The sequence below is a fragment of the Balaenoptera musculus genome, chromosome X (assembly GCF_009873245.2).
Source record: "Balaenoptera musculus isolate JJ_BM4_2016_0621 chromosome X, mBalMus1.pri.v3, whole genome shotgun sequence".
Classification (NCBI taxonomy): Eukaryota; Metazoa; Chordata; class Mammalia; order Artiodactyla; family Balaenopteridae; genus Balaenoptera; species Balaenoptera musculus.
Window position 1 is genome coordinate 68,260,840 of NC_045806.1, and position 24,453 is coordinate 68,285,292.

Below are 24,453 nucleotides of genomic sequence, written 5' to 3' on the forward strand. Positions count from 1 at the left end.
ACTGAATGCATTACGATTTTCAGCATAATTTAAAAAAAATCTTTTCAATGTACTATGCTCTTTCTCCACATTTTAAGGCTTTTAAACTCTGCAATTCCATTTCAAAATTAAATTTAATGAAACCTAGTCTCTGAGGTCAGTTCAGCTGAATATAACAACATACCTTGTAGAGAAGAACACTGGCTTCTTTGGCCATTCCACAGAGAAGGAAGAAGGGAAGGTAATTTTCTTATCCTCTGTTACCTTTCAGAGATTTACACCACTCCATAAAGGTCCTTTGCTGTACTATTTCTGACAGAACTGACATTTAACACTAGAATTTGCTCAGCAATCAACTGACAAAAATTTTTACAATAATAAGAGTTAGCTACAAGATTAAATAAGACATATGTTAATCAGTGGTTTTTCCAAACCACTAATTTGAAAAGAAAATGTAGAAATCAGCTATATAAAGGGTTTTTGGTGGGGGAGGGGGGGTGAGATATACCTTTGTTTCCTTAAATGACTCTTTTAGAGACTTTAAATTTTAAAAGCATGTCCAAAACACAACACTTTTATGAGTACCTACTATATGTAAAAGTAATTTCAGAGACTAATTTTCAGATAGCCATAAAAATTACTTAAAACTATTTTCTTATGTATATATTTTTTGTTAAATATTCAGCTCAAGTACTGTGTGATTTAATTTCTGACACTGTATATTTTATCTTCCCTCTCTTTATAAAAACTACTTCTGAATTATGTCTCTCAGAAGTGATTCTGGAGACTCCAGATTCCCTTTCCCATCCAGGTTTGTGATACGCTTACACCCATCCCTGTCCACATGCCCTGACCCTCCACATCCATAGCACCCTCTCCTCACACTAGATTCCCAGTTCTGGCCCCTCCTGCCTTTTCATTTACAGGACTGTGTTGTTAATCGAGTTGATGTCTCAGAGAAATTAGATCCTTTGCCTAAAATGAGAACGCGAAGGGCTCACTGAAAGTACTACACGTGACTCAGCACATTTACCAGACTGGCCAAAGCATGCAAACCTGAACAAGGAAAACTGAACTCAGGAAGAGACAGCTGTGGAACCTTTGTGTCTGCTTCTAAGAAGATGCCAACATGACCTGTGCTTCCTCTACAAATTCCACAGGCTGTGATAGAAATGAATAACATAGTTCACCAAATAAACCAAATGAATAACCATAGTTCATCGAGCAAATAGTACTCGATGATAGTATTCAAAATGGAAGGAAGGAGATAGGAAGAGAAGGAGGGAAAAAAGGAAGGGAAGGAAGGAGGAAAAAGGCACAGCAGGTAAGAAAGCAAGAAAGGAAGAAAAAGAAAAGAAAGAAAAAGAAAGGAAGAATAAGAAGAAAAAGAAATTAAAGGAAAGAATGAAAAAAAATGAAATGTCTTAAAACACTTGCTATGAATGGTCACACTTTAACCAACCTTACTGGAATGTTGTGAGGTTAAATCCATAAATTTATTATTCATTACAAGACTGAATTCTGTTATAGTCATGAAACTGTAAATTATCTAATATTTATCATTATGTACTTTCTTTAAAGAAATATTGGTGTCACTTTAAAGGAAAATAGATTAAATTGTTAAAAATATATATAAATCACAGTTTCTTCCTGTCACATGCCTTGTGTCCCTTGCTTATAAATTAACATTGATTCTAACTACTCTTTACTCCTCGGCCAGTTTAAGTCCAAAAGGTGTAAAAGCAGAATTCATATTATAAGACTAATTATAAAACAAATTGGCATCATTATTCACTCAATTAACCTTAATGTAGAAGAGAGATATAGGTAGAATTTATTCTACTCTTTCCCCACCTTCCTTCTTCACCCATGACAAAACAGGCATAACTTATTAAGAAAAATGAAAATAATTAAATTCTAATTAGCTTTGCAACTAAAGATTGATTGTTGTAAAATAAAAATTATGTATTATATAAAATTTCAAAACTCTACTGTTCTCTCTTCATATTTCTCTTCCTTGTCCTCTTTGAATCTCTTTAAATCTGCTTTGCTTCTTTCATATATTAGAAAGAGAATCAGGCTATGAATCAAAAAAAGATTTACTAAGCTTTACTTGAACTTTGTCACATTTACTTGAGCTTTCAAGTTAACAACTTCATACTTTATTTTTACATTGAAGTAGTATACTTAGGAATTTAAAGCAACTTACCTTTAAAGTGTACTGGTCCAAAATTCTCTGTAAAGACCACATCTTCATTTTATCTCTGTTTTAACATTCTGATAATTAAATACAGAATTTACTATCTATTTAAAACATAAGTAACCTTTTGAGATTGGCTCACTCAGCACAATGCCCTTGAGTCCATCCAAGTTGCTACATATATCAAGAGTTATTTCCTTTTTATTGCTGGGTAGTATTCCATTGCATAGATGTATCACAGTTTGTTTATCCATTCACTCTCTGAAGGACATTTGGGACATTTCCAGCCTTGGGCTATTACAAACAGAGCTGCTGTGAAAATTCATGTTTAGGTTTTTTGTGTGCATGTAAGTATTTATTTCTCTAGGATAACTGTCCAGGTGTGTGACTACTGTGCAGTTCTATTTAAAATAGAAACAAAATAACAAACTTAAAATAACAAACTTAGAGATATAGAACAGATAAGTGGCTTCCAGGATTTAGGGAAGGTGGGAAGGGTATGACTATAAATGGGCATCACAGGAGAGTTCTTTTGTGGTTGCAGATCAGTTTGGCTTATTGATTGTGGTGATGGTATTTGACTCTACATGTGTGAATAAAATGTCATGGAAATATACACAAAGACAAACAAAAAAATGAATACATGCAAAAACTGGTGAAATCCAAGTAAAGTATATAGTCAAGTTAGTTGTAACTGTACCTATCAATTTCCTGGGTTTGATAATGCACTGTAATTTTGTAAAATGTCACCATTGGGGGAAGCTGGGTGACGGTACACAGGACCTCTTGGTACTATTTTTGCAACTTATTGTGAGTCTATAATTATTTGAAAATTAAAGGGGTTTTTTTAATGGTATAATAAGGATACTTTATGCCTAAGAGTCCTGTGAAAATTAGCAGTGTTTCACATACAGTAAACACTCAACATTCAAAATAAAGTAAAATAAAATGTGTTTTTACAAAAGAAAGAATAAAATGAACCTCTTATGAAACACTTGGTTCAGAAGTTTATAATTCACTATATTTCAAATGTGATAACTACTTATGATAAATCTTTCAGCCTAGACTGAAACAAAAATGATGTGATTTTACCTAGAAAACCAAATGTCATTTCTTAATGAGGACAGTGACTCTACTGTATAATTTTTTGGTATTACAATTAGAGCATATTGAGAGTTATCTTATTCACCCTTTAAATGAATTTTAGTTCACCAAAGAAATAAACAAAATGCAAATTAAAACAAGAAAGAGGGAAAAAAACAGGCTTAGACAAATATATATATTAAAATAACAAAAAATATAAAACAGGCTTAGGGTAGAATGAGAAAATTTGCATACCTGTTAACTTGATATGTCCTATTTCATCAAGCAAAATGCTGTAAATCAAAATTCACATTCAACAACGTGGGATAAAATATTTTTACATAAAACATTTACATAAAAATCATCATAAAAGAGGTCAATATCTATTTGATATACTGGAAAACTTTGAAATGACTAATTTAAAATCAATTGGTATCTTATGAAGATTACTTTTTAAAGTAAGTTTCATATAACTGTATAATTCACGCATATTTTCATATAATCTTTAAAAGACTTAATGGAGAAAAAAGTAGTTATAGAAATACTGGTAACAGGGATACATAAAGAGAATATAGCTTTACTTTTCTGGCTTCAGGTCTCTATATACAATTCCTAATCGGTGCAGATGATCCAAAGCAAGGGCCAGTTCTGCGAGGTAGAATTTCACATCTTCCTCTGTAAACAGAACCTAGAATAAAATAATAATTTACCATTTGATCTTTTTTTTTCAATGTTGAATTTATTTAAATTTTCTTATATAAAAGCCAGTAAACAGACAAATCTAGGCAAACAAGAAAATAAAAGAAGTATATAGATGGAACTAAACTATTTAAGAATCCTTCTCAGGCTTCCCTGGTGGCGCAGTGGTTAAGAACCCTCCTACCAATGCAGGGGAAACAGGTTGGAGTCCTGGTCCGGGAAGATTCCACATGCCGCGGGGAAACTAAGCCCGTGCGCCACAACTACTGAGCCTGAGCTCTAGAGCCCGCAAGCCACAACTACTGAGCCCATGTGCTGCAGCTACTGAAGCCCACCTGCCTAGAGCCCATGCTCTGCAACAAGAGAAGCCACCGTAATGAGAAGCCTGCGCACCGCAACGAAGAGTAGCCCTCGCTTGCTGCAACTAGAGAAAGCCTGCATGCAGCAACGAAGACCCAACGCAGCCAAAAATAAAAGTAAATAAATAAATTAAAATAAATAAATAAATAAATAAATAAATAAAATATACTGAAAATTTTTTTTTAAAATCCTTCTCTTCAACATTAACCATTTTAATGTAGATCTTCCTAAAACATATTATGTAGCTTGCATATCTTTTTACCCTGAATGTACTGCACAGGATTTACCTTTTTAAAAATGACTTAGTGTCATAATTCGGTTATTATATTTAGTACACTACTATATAGGGATGCTCTCAGGATCTTTGCAGTATATTAGATATTTTGTTTTAGCATTGGTAATTCCACTATTTCCACTATTTTCTCTTTCACTGTCTACCATCACTTCTCAGGAATTTTGCTTTTAGCAGCTCTACTAACCTAAAGCTTCAATTATACCAACATAAGTTGTCGAATTAGTAACTCATATTAAACACAGTTCTAAACCCAATCTCTGACCTAAGGGGTAGCTCCAGGACTCTTCTGCTAGTAGAATACATGAGCTTAAAGGCACTGAATTCCTCAATCTTTTTCTGCCTAGGAACAGAGCTGCTATGATGAAGTGAAAAGTGCACTGGACTTGGAATTAGAATTAGCAGTGTAATGTTTGACATTTCACTTAGCCCTCGGGGCTTCAGTTTCCAAATCTGTAAAATAAGGATAATAGTATCTGCTACATCTACTTAACAAGGTTGTTTTAAGAGTCAGCTTAGTTTATGTGGGAAAAAAATCTTTGTAAATTGTAAAATCCTATGTGTGTAACCATGAGGTATTATTGTTATAGGTTTATGTCTATATTCATTCAAAAGTGAGTGTTAATTTACACACAAAATTGGGCATAACTCAACCATTAGATGTAATTGTTAAGATTTATCAAGGGCTTCCAATTGGCAAAACAAATAACTTGTCTAGAAATTGGTTATTTTCATTAAAGAAATATCTAGATTATTAGGAAAACTCAAAATTTTAATGAAATATCATAAAATCTTATAACTGGCTTGCCCACTTAGAATTATGGCCACTGAATTACATTATGCAGACTCAGGTACTAGTAAAATTTCTGAGAATGAGCAATGAAAGATAAATTTTGATATTCCACCCACTTTTTAAAATGATCTATAGAAAAACAACGATTGTTCATTATCTAAGTTTCAGGAGAATTCATTTGAATACTATAATGGTAAAAGTATAAGAACGTCATTTTCACTTGGTATTTTATTAAGAAGAAAAACAGATGTTACCTATTTCACTTCTGAGGAAGGCTAATCAAAACGTTCATGGAAATTTAACACATAAGAAAACCCTAAACAAAAATCTTTCAAACGATAAAAGAAGAAAATTGCCTAGTTTACAGTTTATGACAAGCATATTATCTTGTCATGAAATTGTCTCTGAGGAAAGCTTCATGATGGACACAAATAAGAAACTTATTAAGTAACTATCACATGCCAGCCACTTTTCATGATGTTATTACAATCTTCTAAACAACCCTATGAGGTAGGTATTATCACCACCTTACATGGAGACTCAGAGTGATAAAGTAACTTGCCTAGAAAAACACAGTAAGAAGAAGGCAGGATTTGAACTCAGAAATAATTGTCCCTAAGAACTACCTCTTCCCCAGAAGCCACTTCTGTCATATGTTATGTTACAACTTTTTAAGTTTCAGGTTCACTACCAATAATGCTTTTCTATTCACTAATTATCCTGAGTCTCCCCCTAAATAAAACTCATCTAAAACCCCAGCACCCTGAGGTAAGGACTGCTAGTCTTTCTGTCTGCTCTTCAAGTCGTTCACGTACGTATGTATGAGGGTGTGTGTTTCAACATATTTGAGATCACACTACATAAACTATTTAGTGGCCTCCTTTTTCCCCACTTAATATTATATTATAGGCATTCTTCTATATCTTTAACTTATTAATAAAGAGTTTTCAATAGCTGTACAATCTCAACATACTAATTTACTATAATTTACCTAATGTTCATTTAGGTTATTTCCAGTTTTTCACTATTATAAATAACTCTGTAATATGCATATATATTTTTGATATTTATGGTTATTTCCCCAAAATGGATTTCTGAGAAATAAAAAAGCAAATACTAGGCAGTCAAGGAGAATAAATAGTCCAAGACTCTCGACATACACAACAAAATTATTTGTCAAAGGGTTACAATAACTTACACTCCCATCAGCAGCTTATGAAAGCATTTGTCTTACCACATCCATGATAGCATTGAATATACCCTTTTAAAATATCTTTTCTAATTTGATATACAAAAATGGAATCAATTGTTCTGATTCTTAGGCTATATAATTTTCCATGTCTAGTGGCCTTTCTATTTTTTTAGTGAATTATCAGCAATGTTTTTGCCTATCTTCCATTATTTACTTACTGTTTTTTCAATTGGTACAAGCCCTTTAAATATTAAAAATGTCAGTCCTCCATCATGTTATTTGTAAATATTTTCCCCACTTTGTGCTGGTTTTTGATGTTCAGTAATTCTTAATTTTATGTAGTCAAATTTATATATAATTTCTATATGATTTTACTTCATTACTTTAATGATTTAGGAGACCTCCATTCAATAGTCAACTACACATTCAGTTGCATTTTCTTTTAGGATGAGAAGTTTTCCAGATTTAGCTCTTTAATGTAAGTAAGATTTATCTTTGTATGTGGTAGTGATAACAATTTAAAATGCTTTTTTCTTTCTGAAATTTCTAACCAATTTCTCATATATGGTTTACTGAACAATCAATCTCTTTGCCATTAACTTGTGATTCTTCCTCTATTATAATAATATATGGTAAGTCATATATACCAGAATATTCCTGGACTATACAGTATGTTTCTAATCTTGTGTTGATACTGTGATGATTTGCTTATAGCAGTAGCTTTATAAAGTTTTAAACAAGAGGTAGGGCAAGGAAATGGTGTTCTTTATTTTCAAAATGTCTTAGTTCTTTTCATTTGTTTACTTTTCCAAGCACGCTGATAAAATCATCTGTCAATTTCAAACAAGAATTCCTATTGGGATTTTGTTTGAAATTTTGTTAAGTCTACAAATTAATTCTGGAAGAACTGGCAGCTTTATAATTCTCAGCCATTCATCTCATTGTATTTTCTTGACATTAGCAAAATATGGTATGATCTAAGAGGTGTGTGTGTGTGTGTGTGTGTTTGTGAGGAGAGAAATATGGGGAGGTGCCGTTCCCTTTAAAATATATATGACATACATTATAAATTTCTTTAACAAATACAAAAATGTATTTTTAAAAGTCTTTTTCTAAGGCATAAAGAGTAAGTTCTCATTTTTGATGATATAGCAGTTTTTTGTACATACACATGAAGTATAACCAATAAAAACTTATTAATAAGCTGTCTATAGAAGTAACTATTAAATCATTTCTTAGCAGCCTATTCAATGAATATACTAATTTATTGTCTTTTGGGAAATGCGTTTAAAATGCTTGTTCTTACCTAATATTCCAGACTTAGGAATCAAAACTTACTGACTGCATCTCTGTGCTAGTATGGGTTTAGATAGTCCCACATCAAGAATGGAGGTCTGAAGAGTTTAAAAGAAAATTAGAAATGACTACAAGTAAGAATTTCTCAAACATATTCTTCACACTTCTACAATCTAACACAAGAAATCATGAATACTTGTTATACTATTGTCCCTCTGTGTCTTGGAACCAGCTTTTAATAGGGTCCTTTAAAGACCCTCTGGGAAGGGGGTCCTAGACAGACCCTATCACATACTGAACTCTGTTCTAGAGTAAACAATATACCAAGGTCACAGTCTATGTTCATGCATGGAATGTTCTATACTGGAGGTAGACAGATATAAACCAGAGGTCTTAGCCACTTAAGCACTAGCTAGCATCCCAGAATCACACTGTTCCTTTCTCACAGCAAGTTCTAGAGCTCTGAGAATCAAGAGTAGCTTTCCCATATTTTAATTCTGGAAGTGAGATGTTGAACCACTATCACCCAATTAAAATTCTACTCCCAGACTACCACTTCAAGACAAAATGAGGTAGACAAAGACAGGATTTAATCTCCCATCTGAAACAACTAAAACACAGGACAAAATATATGAAATGACACTATTCAAGACACTGGACATCAGGCAACAAAGGACAGTGAATATTGAGAGATGGAAACAACCCTACAACTGTCCTAGCTCACTACCTGGAAAGAGTTCTTAAGCAGCAATGCAGGGAGGGCAAAGTCAGGCCAGAGCCTGGAAGGCTCCTGAGTTGATGAGATGGAGCTGAGAGAGTGGGGAGACAAGAAGGACAGAATTCACAAGATAGAGTACAGAAGGGAGAATTACAGAGAGAAAACTGTAGAGTTATGTAGATGGTCTCTCTCAAGTATTCAGCAGAGAAATGCTCAGCACATGTGAGTGAGGAAACCTGAGCCAGAAAAATAACCAATGGAAGTATTAGAGGGACTAATCCATGGAACTCACACAGGGACAGGAATAGTTCCTGTTACCTCCACACAGAGCAGAAAACCTCATAATTCACAGGGCATTGGACAGAGTAATAGATGCTTCACAGTGGTGTAAAATCATCCCGATTAGACACTGCTTTGGTCCAGTTTAACAAACTGAAATAAACTAGTTCCACACAAATTCCAGAACAAAGTTCAATAATATTTATAGGAATACAAAAATATCCATCACCTAACAATGTGAATTTCAGGATGTCTGCCATCCAATGAAGAATTCCCAATCATGGATCTAAGGAAACTACTTGAACCCAGGAAAAGAACAACCTTAAAAGATTTTTAAAAAAGAATTCACAGAGCTCACAAAGGACCAGGATAAGTCCTGCACCAAACAGTGAGAGTGAAAAATCTCGTAATTGATAGGCTGGTTAGAGTACTAAGAAGGGTCATGTTTCAGTATTGGGAAAAATTAATCCTAAATTCTGCTTTGGTACCACATAACAAAGGTTAAAAGCAAGACTCAACAGGTTAACTGCATCCCAGAACAAAGCTAAATACTACTTATAAGAAAACACAAGTATCTAGAGTACAAGAAAATTAAATTCATAACACCTGCCATCCAATAAAAAATGGCCATACAATTATGCTGCCACTGAAGCACAAAAGCAACCATAGACAATACTTAAACAAATGGGTGTGGTTGTGTTCCAATAAAACTTTATTTACAAAAAAAATCAACAGGCCATATTTGGCTTGAGACTATAGATTCCTGACTCCTGAATTAAAAATTTATACTACAAACCCTAAAGCAACTACTAAAATAACACAACAACAAAATGTTATTTTGATAAAAAACCAACCAAAGGTATAAATATAAAATCATGAAAAATAATTAATTAAAAATAAGGCAGCAAAAGAGGAATAAAAGAACAAAGAACAGAAGGGACAAAAAAAACCCCACGAATAGACCATTAGCAGGGATAAAATAAGTCATCTCATAATGATAAAGGGTCAATTCACCAAGAGGGAATGATAACCCTAAAGGTTTATGCACTTAATAACAGAACTTTGAAATACATGAAGCAAAATCTGACAGAAATTCAAGAAGAAATAGATAAATCCATAATTATAGTAAAAGGTTTCAATCTCTGTCTCTCAAAAAATGTTAGAACATGTAGAGAAAAAATTAGGAAGAATATAGTAGACTTAATACCACTATCAACCAACTTAATCTAATCGACATTTACAGAACCTTCTACTACCCAAAAGCAGAATACACATTCTTCTAAAGTACACATGGAACATTTACCAAGATATACCATATTCTGAAGCATAAAATAATTTAAGTGAATTTAAGAGAATTCAAGTCATACAAAGTGTGCTTTATGACTACAATAAAATTAAATTAGAAATCAATAATAGAAATTTATCTGGAAACTGCCTAAATATTTTAAAATTAATTAGCATACTTCTAAATAACCCATGAGACAAAGAAGAAATAAAAGGAAATTAGAAAACATGGTGAACTAAAAGAAAATAAAAACATCACATATCAAAATTTGTGAGATGATGCTAAAGCAGTATTTAGAGGGAAACTTGTAACACTATATGCTTATATTAGAAAAGAAGAAAAGGTATCAAATCAATAACTTCTGCTTCCATCTTAAAAAACAGAAAAGACAGTGAAACACATAATTAAGCAGAGAAAAATGAAGTCATAAAGATTAAAGTGGAAAACAATGAAACAGAAAACAGAAATACAATAGAGAAAATCAGTGAAACCAAAAGCTGGTTGGTTCTCTAAGAAGAATAAAATTGATAAACCTCTAGCAAGGCTAAGTGAGATGAAAAAAGAAGACCCAAAATACCAACATCAGGAATGATGATATCAACATCATTAACGATTCTACACCTATAAAAGTCGTAACAAGGGGATATTATGAAATCTTTATGTCAATGAATTTGATAACTTTGATGAAATGGACAAATTCCTTAAAAGGCACAAGATACTAAAGCTCATTCAAAAAGAAAGATGAACTGAATAGTCCCAAGTATATTAAATAAATTGAATTTATAGTTAAACACTGTACCATTAAAAAAACACTTCAGGCCCATATGGCTTCACTAGTGAATACTACCAATCATTTAATGACAATTTAACATTGAACTTTTCCAGAAAATTGAAGAGGAGAAAATTCTACCCAACTCATTCTATGAAACCAGAATTGCTCAGACACCAAAATTAGATATAAACAATAAAGAAAACTACAGTCAAATATCTCTCATGAAAATAGATGCAAAAATTCTTAACAAACTTTTAGTAAATAACGTCCAATAATATGCAAAAATGATAATACATCATGACTACATGGGGTTCATCCACAGATGCAAGGCTGCTTCAACATTTGACAATCAATCAATGTAATTCACCATATTAAAAGATTAAAGAAGAAAAAAACATGATCATCATCTCAATAACTGCAAAAAAACAAAGTTTGACAAAATCTAACATACATTCCTGATACAAACTCAACAAACTAGTAATAGAAGGGAACTTTCTCAACCTGATAAAGAACATGCAAAAAAGACCTATACTTAACTTTGTAATTTATGGTGAAAATATGCTTTCCCCCCTAAAATCAGAAATAAGGCAAGAATGTCTGCTCTTACCAATACTTTTCAACACTGATCTGGAGGATCAAGCCAGTGTAACAAAGACAAATAAATGATGTCCATAATGGAAAAGAAGAAGTAAAACTCCTTATGTGCAGATTACCAACAGAAAGTTCTATTTGTAGTCTACCAAAAAGCTGCTAGATAAAATCAGTAAGTTTAGTTATACTGTGGGATACAAAGTCCAATATACAAAAATAGTAATCATATTTCCATCCAATTTGAAAATAAAATTAAGAAAGTAATTCCAGTTACAATGGCATTTTTTTAAAAAGAAAATACTTAGAGATAAATCTGACAAAAGACATGCAAGACCTGTACACTGAAAATGACAAGACCTTGCAGAGAGAAATTACAGAAGACTTAAATAAATGGAGAGAGATACTATGTTCATGGATTGGAAGACTCAATATTGTGAAAATGTCAATTATCTGCAAATTGAACTACAGATTCAATACAATCCCAATCAAAATCCCAGCAGGCTTTTCTGTAGAAAGTGAAAAGCTGATTTTTAAATTGATATGGAAATGCAAAGGACCTAGAAGAGGCAAAACAACTTTGAAAAAGAAGAGCAAAGCTCAAGGATTTGCACTATCTGACTTTAAGACATATTATAAAAGTACAGTAATCAAGAAAGTGTTGTATTGGCATAAAGACAGACAAACAGATCAACAGAACAGAACAGTGTCTACAAATAGATCTTCACATATACGGTCAATCGATTTTCAACAAAAAATGCAAGGTAAAAAAAAAAATGCAAGGTAATTGAGTGGAGAAAGCACAGTCTTCTCCAATGATGATGCTAAAACAATGAGATATCTATATACGAAAAAAAGGACTTCAACACATATTTATCACCATATATGAAAATGAACTCAAAATTGATTATAAACATAAATGTAAAACCAAAAACTACAAAACTTCTAGAAAACATAAGAGAAAATCTTTGTGACCTAGGATTAGGCAAATATTCCTTAAACAGGACACCAAAAAACACAATTCATAAAAGGAAAAAAAATTATAAATCAGACTTCATCAAGATTAAGAACTTCTGCTTTTTGAAAGACACTGTAAAGAGTATGAAAAGACAAGTCATAGACCAGAAGAAAATACTTTCAAACATACATGATAAAGGACTTACCATCCAAAATATATAAAGACTCAAAATTCAGTAAGAAAATTACCCAATAAAAAATGGGCCAAAGATTTAAACAGACATTTTATCAAAAAAGATAGATATATGTCAAATAAGCACATGAAGAGATGCTTAACATCATTAGTCATTAGGGTAATGCAATTCAAAACCACAATATGGTATCACTACACACTTACCAGATGTTCAAAATTAAAACAAGACTGACCATACCAAATGTTGGTAAGGATATGGAGCAACTGAAACTCTCATATACTGCTGGTGGGAATGTAAAAAATTATATAACAAATTATATAACAGTTTTCTTTGGAAAACAGTTTGACAGTGTCTCTAAAATGTTAAAATATAGACAGACTATATAACCCAGTCATTATATTCTTAGGTATTTAACCATGAAGAACAAACACATGTCCATACAATCACTTGTACATGAATGTTTGTAGCAGCTTTATTAGTAATATCCAAAAATTGCAAAAAACACACATATCCATCAACAAGTGAATGAACAGACAAATCATTGTGTATCCATACAGTGGAATACCACTCAGCAATAAAAATGAACTACTGATACATGCAACAACTTGGATGGATCTCAAAATAATTATGCTGAGTTTAAAAGCCAGACCAAAAAAAGAATACATACTATATGATTCCATTTATATAAAGTCCTAGAACATACAAACCAAACAGTGACAGAAAGCAGATTCAGTAGGGGTCGGGCAGGAGGGAAGCATTAAAAAAGGGCATAAGGGGGCTTCCCTGGTGGCGCAGTGGTTGAGAATCTGCCTGCTAATGCAGGGGACACGGGTTCGAGCCCTGGTCTGGGAGGATCCCGCGTGCCGCGGAGCAGCTGGGCCCGTGAGCCAAAACTACTGAGCCTGCGCGTCTGGAGCCTGTGCTCTGCAACAAGAGAGGCCACGATAGTGAGAGGCCCGCGCACCGCGATGAAGAGTGGCCCCCGCTCGCCGCAACTAGAGAAAGCCCTTGCACAGAAACGAAGACCCAACACAGCCAAAAATAAATAAATAAAAATAAATTAAAATCGCCAGATTCCACCCATAGCTTTCTAAAAAAAAAAAAACCACTCAGCTGACCTGTAGACTCATTAGAAATAATAAATTGTTGTGTCTTAAGCTACTACATTTAAAAAAAAAAAGGGCATAAGAAAACTGTTGGGGATGATGAATAAACTAATTATTTTGATTGTGCTGATGGTTTCACAAGTTTATACAAATGTCAAAATCTATCAAAGCATGTACTTTAATATGTGCAGTTTAGTGTACGTCAACTGTACCTCCATAAAGCTGTTTTAAACATGAATAAATTAAACACTACTCCCAGAGGCATTTTGGTAGCTTGAGTAGCCAAAGTCCTTGGTAGCCCCTATCTGCTTCATCCAGTTATTTATACTGATCTTGTGCCTAAGAGAAAAATGAGTAACTCATTGAGATGACCTAAATGACAGGCAGACAGAAAATGCCATTAACTGGCACATTCACTAAATACTATGTAACAAAAAAAGAATAATTATTTAAAATTTCCGTAGGAAAAAAAGTAATTAGCAAAAGAACAAAAACAATTATTCTTAGTTTTGTTTCAATAAAATATAGCAAAAATTTACAAATACTCACCTCTTTGGATAATCTTGTGAAGACATCTCCTCCCCTGAGAAAATCCAGTATTAAATACAGCTTCCCTTCAGTCTGAAAGGCTAATTAGAAATTAGAATGTAGTAATAATAATTTTTAAGGCTTACAAAGCTTAGCATAGTTTTTAATTAATATATATGTTTAGAATTTTATTATTGAACACTATAAAGCAATTAAGCATTTACTCACATGGTCCATGATTGGATAACATTATCTCAAAATTAAAACTAGTGTTGAAAAAGCTATAAACCCCTTCCCAGAACATAATCAACCTTGGATGTAGCTTTATACAGAAACTTGTACCACCATCGTTTTCCTGATTTATGGAGCACCATGTTCTACTGCAATTGCCTGAACTCTACTTCCCCACCTACTGAAAATCTACTAATTCTGTCAAGCTCAACAAAAATGTCACCCCCTCTATTTAGCTTTCTTCTATTAAGGATTTCCCTCTTTTCACATTTCCCTATAGCATCCTTAACCTCTCCCCCATCAGAATTACTTGTTACTACTTTTGAGATCTCATTGCACTTTATTTATGTCTCTCTTATGGTACTTAATCCATGTTGATTTATACAATTAATTGGTCTTACATTTCTGTGTTCCCTATAGATTATAAATTTCTTGAGATCAGAGATTATTTCACCTCTAGAACCCACTGAATTGAATAGAATGTTTTGAACACAACTGGTGTTTAGTGATTAATCTAATGATATCCTAGAGGTTCAAGGAAGGAGATCTTTAGATACTACTACTACTCTCATTCCATTAGGGTAATGGGGAATAAAACAATAATGGGTGGAAAATTCTAGAAGGATTTTTACAGAGAGAGTTGGGTACATACTATAATGCATTATTTGTCAAAATTACCTAAGAATAAAATCAATAGCTGCTGTATTTTTAAATTTCAAAAATTGAGAGTGACATAGTAGATTGGATCAGTGATTTAATAATGTATATGCCTTTGAATTCTCCAGGGAAGCCAAATGTCACAATCTCATGCATACATTAAACTAGCAATGGAGCCATGATTAAAACTCAGAACTGCATGGATTGGAAGAATTAATATTGGTGACCCAAAGCAATCTACAGATTCAATGCAATCACTATCAAAATACCAATGGCATTTTTCACAGAAATAGCACAAATAATTTTAGAATTTGTATGGAAACACAAAAGACCCCAAATAGCCAAAACAATAATGGAAAAGAAGAACAAAGCTAGAGGCATCACACTCCCTGACTTTTAGACCATGCTAAAATCTACAAAAATCAAAACAGTATGGTACTGACACAAAAAGAGCCATATAGATCAATGGAACAGAATAGAGAGCACAGAAATAAACCCATGCACTTATGGTCAATTAATCTACGACAAAGGAGGCAAGAATATACAATGGAGAAAAGACAGTCTCTTCAATAAGTGGTGCTGGGAAAACTGGACAGGTGCATGTAAAAGAATGAAATTAGAACATTCTCTAACACCACATAAAAAAATAAACTCAAAATGTATTAAAGACCTAAACCATAAAACTCCTAGAAGAGAACACAGGCAGAATACGCTGACATAAATCGTAGCAATGTGTTTTTTGGATCTGTCTCCTCAGGCAATGGAAACAAAAGCAAAAATAAGCAAATGGGACCTAATTAAAATTAAAAGCTTTTTCACAGCAAAGGAAACCATCAATGAAATGAACAAACCTACTGAATGGGAGAAAATATTTGCAAATGATATGACCAATAAGGAATTAATATCCAAAATATATAAATAGCTCATATATCTCATCATCAGAAAAACAAACAACCCAATTAAAAAGTGGGCAGAACACCTGAATAGACATTTTTCCAAAGAAGATATACAGATAGCCAACTGGCACATGAAAAGATGCTCAACATCACTAATCATCAGAGTATCAATACCCCATATCAAAACAAAGATGACGTATCACCTCACACCTGTCAGAATGGCTATCATCAAAAAGTCTACAAATAACAAATGTTGGAGAAGATGTAGAGAAAAGGGAACTCTCATACACTGTCAGAAGGAATGTAAGTTGGTGCAGCCACTGTGGAAAACAGTATGGAGGTTCATCAAAAAAATAAAAATATAACTATCATACGATCCAGCGATTCCACTCCTGGGTATATATCTGAAGAAAATGAAAATATTACCACAAAAAATATATGCACCCCAATGTTCACAGCAGCATTTTTTACAATAGCCAAGATAAGGAAGCAACCTAAGTGTCTATCAACAGGTGAATGGATAAAAAAGATGTGGTGTACACACACACACACACACACACACACACACACACACACAGAAGAATATTACTCAGCCATAAAAAAGAATGAAATATTGCCATTTTCAACAACATGGATGGACATAGAGAATATTATGCTTAGTGAAAATCAAAGACAAATATTGTATGATATCACTTCTATATGGAATCTAAAAAATAAAACAAACTAGTGAATATAACAAAAAAGAAACAGACTCATAGATATAGAGAACAAACTAGTGGTTACCAATGGGGAGAGGGAGGGGGAAGGGGCAAGATAGGGGTAGGGGATTAAGAGGTACAAACTACTATGTATAAAATAAATAAGCTACAAGGATATATAGTACAACACAAGGATTATAGCCAATATTTTATAGTAAATATAAATGTGATATAACCTTAAAATTGTGAATCACTATATTGTACACCTGAAACTTATATAATACTGTAAGTCAACTATATAGCAATTAAAAAAAAAGAAACCTCAGAACTGTCTGACTCCAAATTCATGTTCTTTCCATTGTACCTATTGCTTCTCACTGGTATTCCTCTCCTGCCAAACATAAGAAAAAATAACTCAAATAGACTAATATACCATATGGTCCTCTTCAACAGAATGAGGAAGTAAGATTAATATGCTCATTATGAACATGTAAGAGGAGCCCTTCCAAACACAAAAATGTTTTGAAGAAATTATCACAGTAGTTTATAGCCTAAGATCCCTGGAGGTATACCCTAGTACAGAAATACTACTAGACAAGTAATCAGAAGACACTATCTTGTTACCTTAGACAAGTTAACCAACAAATACAGGAAATACAACTAAAAGCTAGATATTAATTCTTATTTCAGATAAACACATTTTACATAGTTGAATGTATTAAATCATTCCATATTCATTTCCTGTTTGAAGTATTTATCTCCTGTTATATTACTGTCTGAAATGAAATCTTAGTTCTCTAATTCCATAATTTTTTTAAAAAAAGATTACATACCATAGTGCAATTTGACAATAAATGGATGATTTACTTCCACCAGTATATCCCTCTCCATCTTTGTCCGAACTCTGTCTCGAACTAAAAATTACAGAAGGGTAGAATATATTGCTCTCGTATATAATTTCAGTAGGGATCCCATCAGTAATTCACCAAACAAAAATATGGAAATATAACACGTAACTTTATAAGTGCCCAAATTTGCAGTCTATATTCCTAGACAGTAATTACCATATTCTCAGAAAGCTAACAAATTCAGTTTAGATCTAGAGATGGGTCTTTAAAGAGACACAAAGTTATTTGGTGAATAAGCATTTATTATATATTAGTCTCCAATTGTTCAAATGAGTTTATTGATTAAAACTGAGCACAGTGTTGTTGTTATCACAGCCTGGAAGACAGTGTATATAAGTGTATGCAGGTGGCTGTGCTCTCTCAATATGCAATACCAACACAGATAGACAGAAAAAAATAAGAATCTTGAAATAAAAGAATATAGTTTAATAAAATAAGTTCACTTTAAATAAAACATGTCACTTTTTATCCCATTAAATTTTTACCAGGGTACACTCTCACTAAATTAGGGTATGTGCCAATATCAAACCTAGAAATATCACTTACCACTAGAAATCTGTAACAATTACTAATGTTAAAAGGAAACTAAATCTACTCATCTTATATAAGCAGTACACAGCATATTTCTTAAAAAAAGCTTTACCAAATCTATTTTAATAAGCTTTCTAATTTTCTACCTTTTAAAGAAGCTTTTTTTAACACCTTCATTGCATAGAGCTGTCCAGCATCAGGACCAGTCTTCTTTCTAACAAGAAAAACCTAATAGGAGAATTAAAATTAAAACAGTGAAATTCACATACCAAGCCATTGCTGCTAAACATATACATTAGCACATACATATGGCCTTGCATTTTCTCTAATTTTATAGATATACCTTTCCCTATAAATTATACTTGGTTAATATTTTCTCATTTTCATTCACTTAGTGAATCACACTCCCATACATCCTACTGTGGAAAAGAAAATTTTAAAGAACATTTGAGAAGTTTCTGATGTAAGAGATAAATAATATAACGAAAGACAATTTGAGCTAAGGGAGCTCCTTATAAGACCCAAGCTCCTTTTTGTTACCTTAATAAGGAGCAAACAAATGTGATGACCATTAATTTGATACCTTCATTTCTACTTCCCTATTGGTCCATTTTAGAAGTTACCAGGTATTTTATTTTCTAATAAGAAATCAGAGGCAATTCTTATCTGTCTGCCAAGAAAAAGAATAAAGATGGCAAATATTTCAATAAAGAAATGGAAGTTAAATTATTTAAAGCTACCAAGTAAGCTTAAGTAATAATATCTCATATTTTCAAACCAGGATTATGACTCATTAAAAGCTAAGTTTTAAAAAGCCTCAGTTATGAAGATAAATATGAGTACATTACAGTTTTATGAGTTATTTATTAGTAAAGGGTTGTTTCAATTTGTTTAATTATTTAGTAAAACGTGTTCACTGCCTTACCTGCCATCCTCAACTCTAACAAGTTCTATTCAAGTGTTGCTTAACTTTAAAATGTGGTCAAGTAACTAACTTGTTCACACAAAACTGCAGATGGGAGAGCTTTTAATTAATTTTTTGTCTTGCCTCTTTCCTAAGGTAGAGCTTAAAACCCTTTAATCCAAATATTTTATGTGATAATTATGTATCAGCCAACTGGGAAGGTGAGGGGGTGGAATCCTTACTTCATTTAATCTCTGCTTCTCCTATTCTTTATATCAGACCTAAACTCAAGGACCATTTCAGGTTTACAGTTTTCATACTCATCTAGTGTAGTGCTTCTCACACTTTCTGTGTAGACCAACCAGTCTTTTTTTCCCCCTTTTCTCCAAGTCCATTGCAGACCATACTTCTATAAAATATAATCAAAATGAATTATTTAGAAAATTGAAATTTAAATGTCATAAAATACAATCCCTTTTTATACTAATAGATTCTACACATAAAATTACTTTGTCAAATTTCTGTAAAAGTTGCTAAATGCTTACTCTCAGTTTTTGAACATGTCTTACAGTAAGCCAGTAACAGTTCATACCACACTTGGAGTAGACTAATCAAGAGAATTCACATACTAACAGATGGCTGGGTTTTGCAACATAAAACTATCTTTGGAGAAAAGAAAATTTCAGGGCTTGAACCAAATTGTAAATTTTGCATATCACCATAAACATTTCTGTACTGAAAGAACTAACAAAACTACTACCCTATGTTACTTTCTTGTCTAATATCTACTCTGAACTCCAACAAGATCTCCCCAAACAATGTAGAACCCCAAGGAAGTGTGCATTGCCATGGAAGATTTCAGTAGCTTCATTCCATGGAGTTATTTTTAGTGCATTTAAACTTGGAGAGGATAGTCCTAAAAATCCATGGTTTTTCACTGATGAAAATAGTAAGCAATGGAACAGAATGTCAAATTTAACACACCTATAGCCTACCCTCGGTCTCCTTTATAAAGAAGATTCACTAGAAAATAAAATTAGTATTTTATAAATGAACAGTTTTAAATCAGGCTTTTTAATCACAGAAGAATATATTCAATCTGGGTTAGAGAGAATACACACACAAACTAGATTACCATGGGGTTCTAAATGTCATATAAAACTTATTGAGTAAGCTAAAGAAGCTATGACCCCAGATGCACATTTTCTTATCTGTGTTTTTCAAGTTTTCTGCTGTTGGCAAACAAGTGGACTTGTATGTATTTGTATAGCTGATTTCAGTCTATATCAGTTTTTTAAACAGCAGACTAAATTAATTGCCATAACACACGCACACACACACACACACACACACACACAAAAGCTTCAAAGCTAAGCAAATGTCATTAACCCTAAGCACCAGACTTAAAGTTTCCATTCAATTTTACTGACATGGGCAAATAAAGGTAGATAAACAGTTTCCTCTTTCCTAATCGATATCATGTGACCAAGATGTTGACAACAAAGAAGTCAAGTCATTTCGTGAGTGTTGACTACACCACAAGTAGGAGAACTATCTTTCTCAGTCTCTTCCAAGAAAGCAATTCTCAATATTTTTGGTCTCAAGAATTCTTTTACTGTGCTGTACAGTAGAAACTAACATAACATTGCAAAGCAGCTATACTCCAATAAATATTAAAAAAATAAAATAAAAACCTTAAAGATGATACACATAATAAAAAAAAAGAATTCTTTTACAATCCTAAAAATTACTGATGACTCCAAAGTACTTTTGTTTTTGTGGGTTATATCTATTGATATTTACTATATTAGAAATTAAAACAGAAAAAAATTAACTATGTATTGATTCATTAAAAATAATAAATACCTGTTATATGTGAATATAAATATTTTTATAAAGATAACTATATTTTTTCCAAAACAAAAAAATCAATGAGAAGATTGACACTGATCTACATTTTTGCAAGTCTCTAATATCTGGCTTAACAGAAGACAGTTGGATTCTCATATCTGCTTCTACATTCAATCTGTTGCAATTAAGTTGTTTTGCTTAAATTATAAGAAGAAAATCAGGCCTCACGCAGATATGTATTTGGAAAAGGGAGTACTATTTTAATAGCCTTTCCATATTATTGTGGTTATTCTTCTTTGATACGACACAAGAATTTGACAAGTGGCAGTTTCTTAAAGATTAGTTGCAATGAAAAATCTGAAACCACATCAATTAACTGTCCATATTCTTTTACATAATAATCCATGGTCTACCTGACACTTTGAATGGATTTTGTACTGATGTCTGATTTGATAACATCATGTGTTGGTCAACTCAAAAACATTGGTTCACTGAGTTATGCAGATCTTCCAAATGTTGACAGTAGCAATCTCATCAGGAAAGTCTTTTGAGTATTGAGAAGAGTTGAGCCCACAGTGGCAAATAAAAATTTTCCAAAATTCTAATTTTTTGCTTCAAAGCTCAAATTTTATCATTAACAAAAATATTATCAGTTGTTTTCCATGAAATAACAGGTTCGCTCCATTCATTTTTGAGAAAACATCTACCAAATACCCAAGTTTAAGTAACCATAGTTTGTCGATCATTCTTTCAAGTAAAAATGCTTTTCCATGAAAAAAGTGTCTAATTTAGCTCACAACTCAAAAACTTGCAAAAGTGCTCTGTCTTGAGACAATCATACTCTTTTGGTATGCAGCTAAAGTACTTTGTGTACTTCTCAATTTCATTCCACAATATTAAAAAGATGTGTACTCAAGGGCTGATACTTGATAAATGTAATCACTGTTAAAACCTCATCGAGGACATTCTTAAGTAAAACACATTTTTTTTAACTGTAAGTGGGTGACAGTGAAGAATATGATTACTGATGTAGTTTAAAATCACTTCCTTGACTGTGCCAAAGTGCCAAAAGTTTTACAAATAATATCTTAGTATTATAAAACAGTCTTGACCTTGAGAACCCCCTGAAAGTGTCCTGTGGATATCCAGGGGTAGTAAGACCCACTTTGAGAACCACTGTTCTAGAACACAGCCTTTAGTGGAGTTGAAATGAATGGAATACAGAGGGTAAAAAGAGGCAATTAAAGAAGAAAGAAAAAGTCTAGGCTTTAAAAAAGACACACAAAGCAGCCACTTTTCCCCTATCTCTTAAAACACTCACTAGTATCTCAATATGGCATCTAATAGAAGCCATCATTCACAGTCTAGAGATGTAACTGTTTATTTGTTCATTACCTGATTTGTTCTTTTCAGGTCTAATGAGTGAACTTTCCTAGCATAAGAAAACATCATCTCACTCTGCTCTCTTCCCATGATCAACTACAGAAGAAGCTGCATGACTTCAAACTACTGTTTCTAAAAACATCTCTCTCCTGATCAGAGAGGTTTCTTTTCAGTCACCCTAATCCAATTCTCAGAAATTGTTCAGAAGAGAAATGAATGAGTGAATTACTCCAATATACTTTTCTCTCTGTCATATGGACTTTTATATTTTCCGTTAAGAAGTGTTTGCTGAAGTGAACTGCAGAACTGCACAGCTTTAACACTGATTGAAGAGAAAGGACCATTTGCAAGAAATTTTAAGTTGTAAACATATATTTTTAAAACTATCTCTTGATAGCTAATCAATTACTAAGGAGGGCAAGGGTTTGATATTTTCAAAAATCCATTTTTAAGCCCTATATTTAAAGGCTTTACTATCACAAAAGCAAAAAAAATATGAAGCATGAATGTTAAAATGTATGTATGCTTTGTATAAATATGATTTGACATGTGAAATATATGAAAGGCTAGTCTGACAGTGTCAAACATGTTTTCAAGTGTTTTATTTTATTGTGTTTTAAAATAAGTAATGTAAGTTGTTTGGTATACTTCATTTCAATTCACACATTACTTGATGTGCTTAGTACAGAATTTTATATGCATCTTTTATGATAATGCATGCTTCCTTAAAGTACAATTTTACAACTGATTTTCGTAGGATTTTTTCCCGATTAAATAGACTATATAGACGTTCAATGTCACAAAGCATTATATAGGTTAAAATTCCATTTATTGCATTTTAACAATGGGACTTTCACAGAAAAACTTATAAATAAGACTGCAGCCCAAAGTTTCTTGGAATTGCTCCTACACTTATCTGATTCACAGCCTTGGCCAAATTCCTGAATAGGTTCAGCATATAACAAGTCCCACCCACACAATGCCTACGCAAATGACGTAATACTGACAAGCAAGTATGTTCACATCCTAGGAAGAAAAAAATAAGCCACCTCCTTAATATTTCTTTGGTTGATGAACTGCACAAGGATCACTATTCTGTATTTTAGTATTAGGAATTTTTAAAAGGCTTCTATGATATCCTTGTTAAACCAAAGTTCCTGTACAAAGCTGAGTGTTCCCTGAATTTTTTAAGGACTGCATTGACATCTTGTCAGCGTGTTGCTATAATTAATGTGAAGATGTTACTGAAGACATTTTATTACGTTATACTGTATTTTCTTCATGAAGCCCCATAAGAAAAATTTCTCTGGTCTGTTTGACCTGTTTCTTAAAGATACTGTCAATAATCATACAATTAAATGTTTCAGCCTCTTTATAATGGCTGCCAAAATATTTGTCTTCACTTTTGCCCCATTTCTAGGCCCTTATACCATGCATCTGTGAACAACAGAGTTTATTCCTGGCTTCATCTCATCTTTCCTGCTCTAATTTTTCTGCTTCCATCATCTTCCCCACTTATTTTAAATTTTATTTTATTTAGTATTCATCTATGAAAGCCTTAAATCCTTTCTGGAACAAAGCTGGATATAAATAAATACACATATGAATAAATTTATATATATCAAATGACACAACAAATACTTTTAATGTCTTGAAATGATTGCCTGGTGATATTTTATTTAAGTCGCTATGTAAGCATCTATATATTGGGGATGTAAAAGAACTTCATCTCTGTTCTAAAATTAACATCATAAAATATAATGTAAAATATTTTTTTAAAATACTGTACTTTTAGTAACTTTAAAAAATAAAGGTGTCCGAAATGCACATGCCTACTCTACAGGTCAGTTCTATAAATACACCCCCCACACATACAATCTATTGAAAGCTCCTTCTAGTTTTACTCTCCCTAGCACAACTATTCAAATCCTATCTCCTTGTCATCATATACCTCCTGTACCAATTCACCGCCAAACCATAATCCACCTTAGTTTGTACTTTTTGTGTCCTGAAAATGTTTCTCTATATTTTACATGTTGTATTCTATACCACACAGGTATCAGATTACTTTAA

The 24,453-nt window shown here is 32.7% G+C and overlaps 1 protein-coding gene across 6 annotated transcripts in view; it reads right to left on the reverse strand.

Moving 5' to 3' along the window:
• RPS6KA6 (ribosomal protein S6 kinase A6) overlaps positions 1-24,453 on the reverse strand; it is a 146,386-nt gene that overhangs the window by 63,387 nt on the left and 58,546 nt on the right. For 4 of the 6 annotated variants that reach the window (XM_036841133.1, XM_036841134.1, XM_036841132.1 and 1 more), the window contains 5 exons: positions 18,389-18,470; positions 17,637-17,717; positions 14,343-14,422; positions 3,844-3,950; positions 3,518-3,555 (listed from right to left, as the gene is read on the reverse strand). In XM_036841133.1, coding sequence (XP_036697028.1) covers positions 3,518-3,555; positions 3,844-3,950; positions 14,343-14,422; positions 17,637-17,717; positions 18,389-18,470 — 388 coding nt within the window. Of the gene's footprint in view, positions 1-3,517; positions 3,556-3,843; positions 3,951-14,342; positions 14,423-17,636; positions 17,718-18,388; positions 19,556-24,453 lie in introns of those variants that run through there. The other 2 variants (XM_036841136.1, XM_036841137.1) reach the window with 2 other exon arrangements.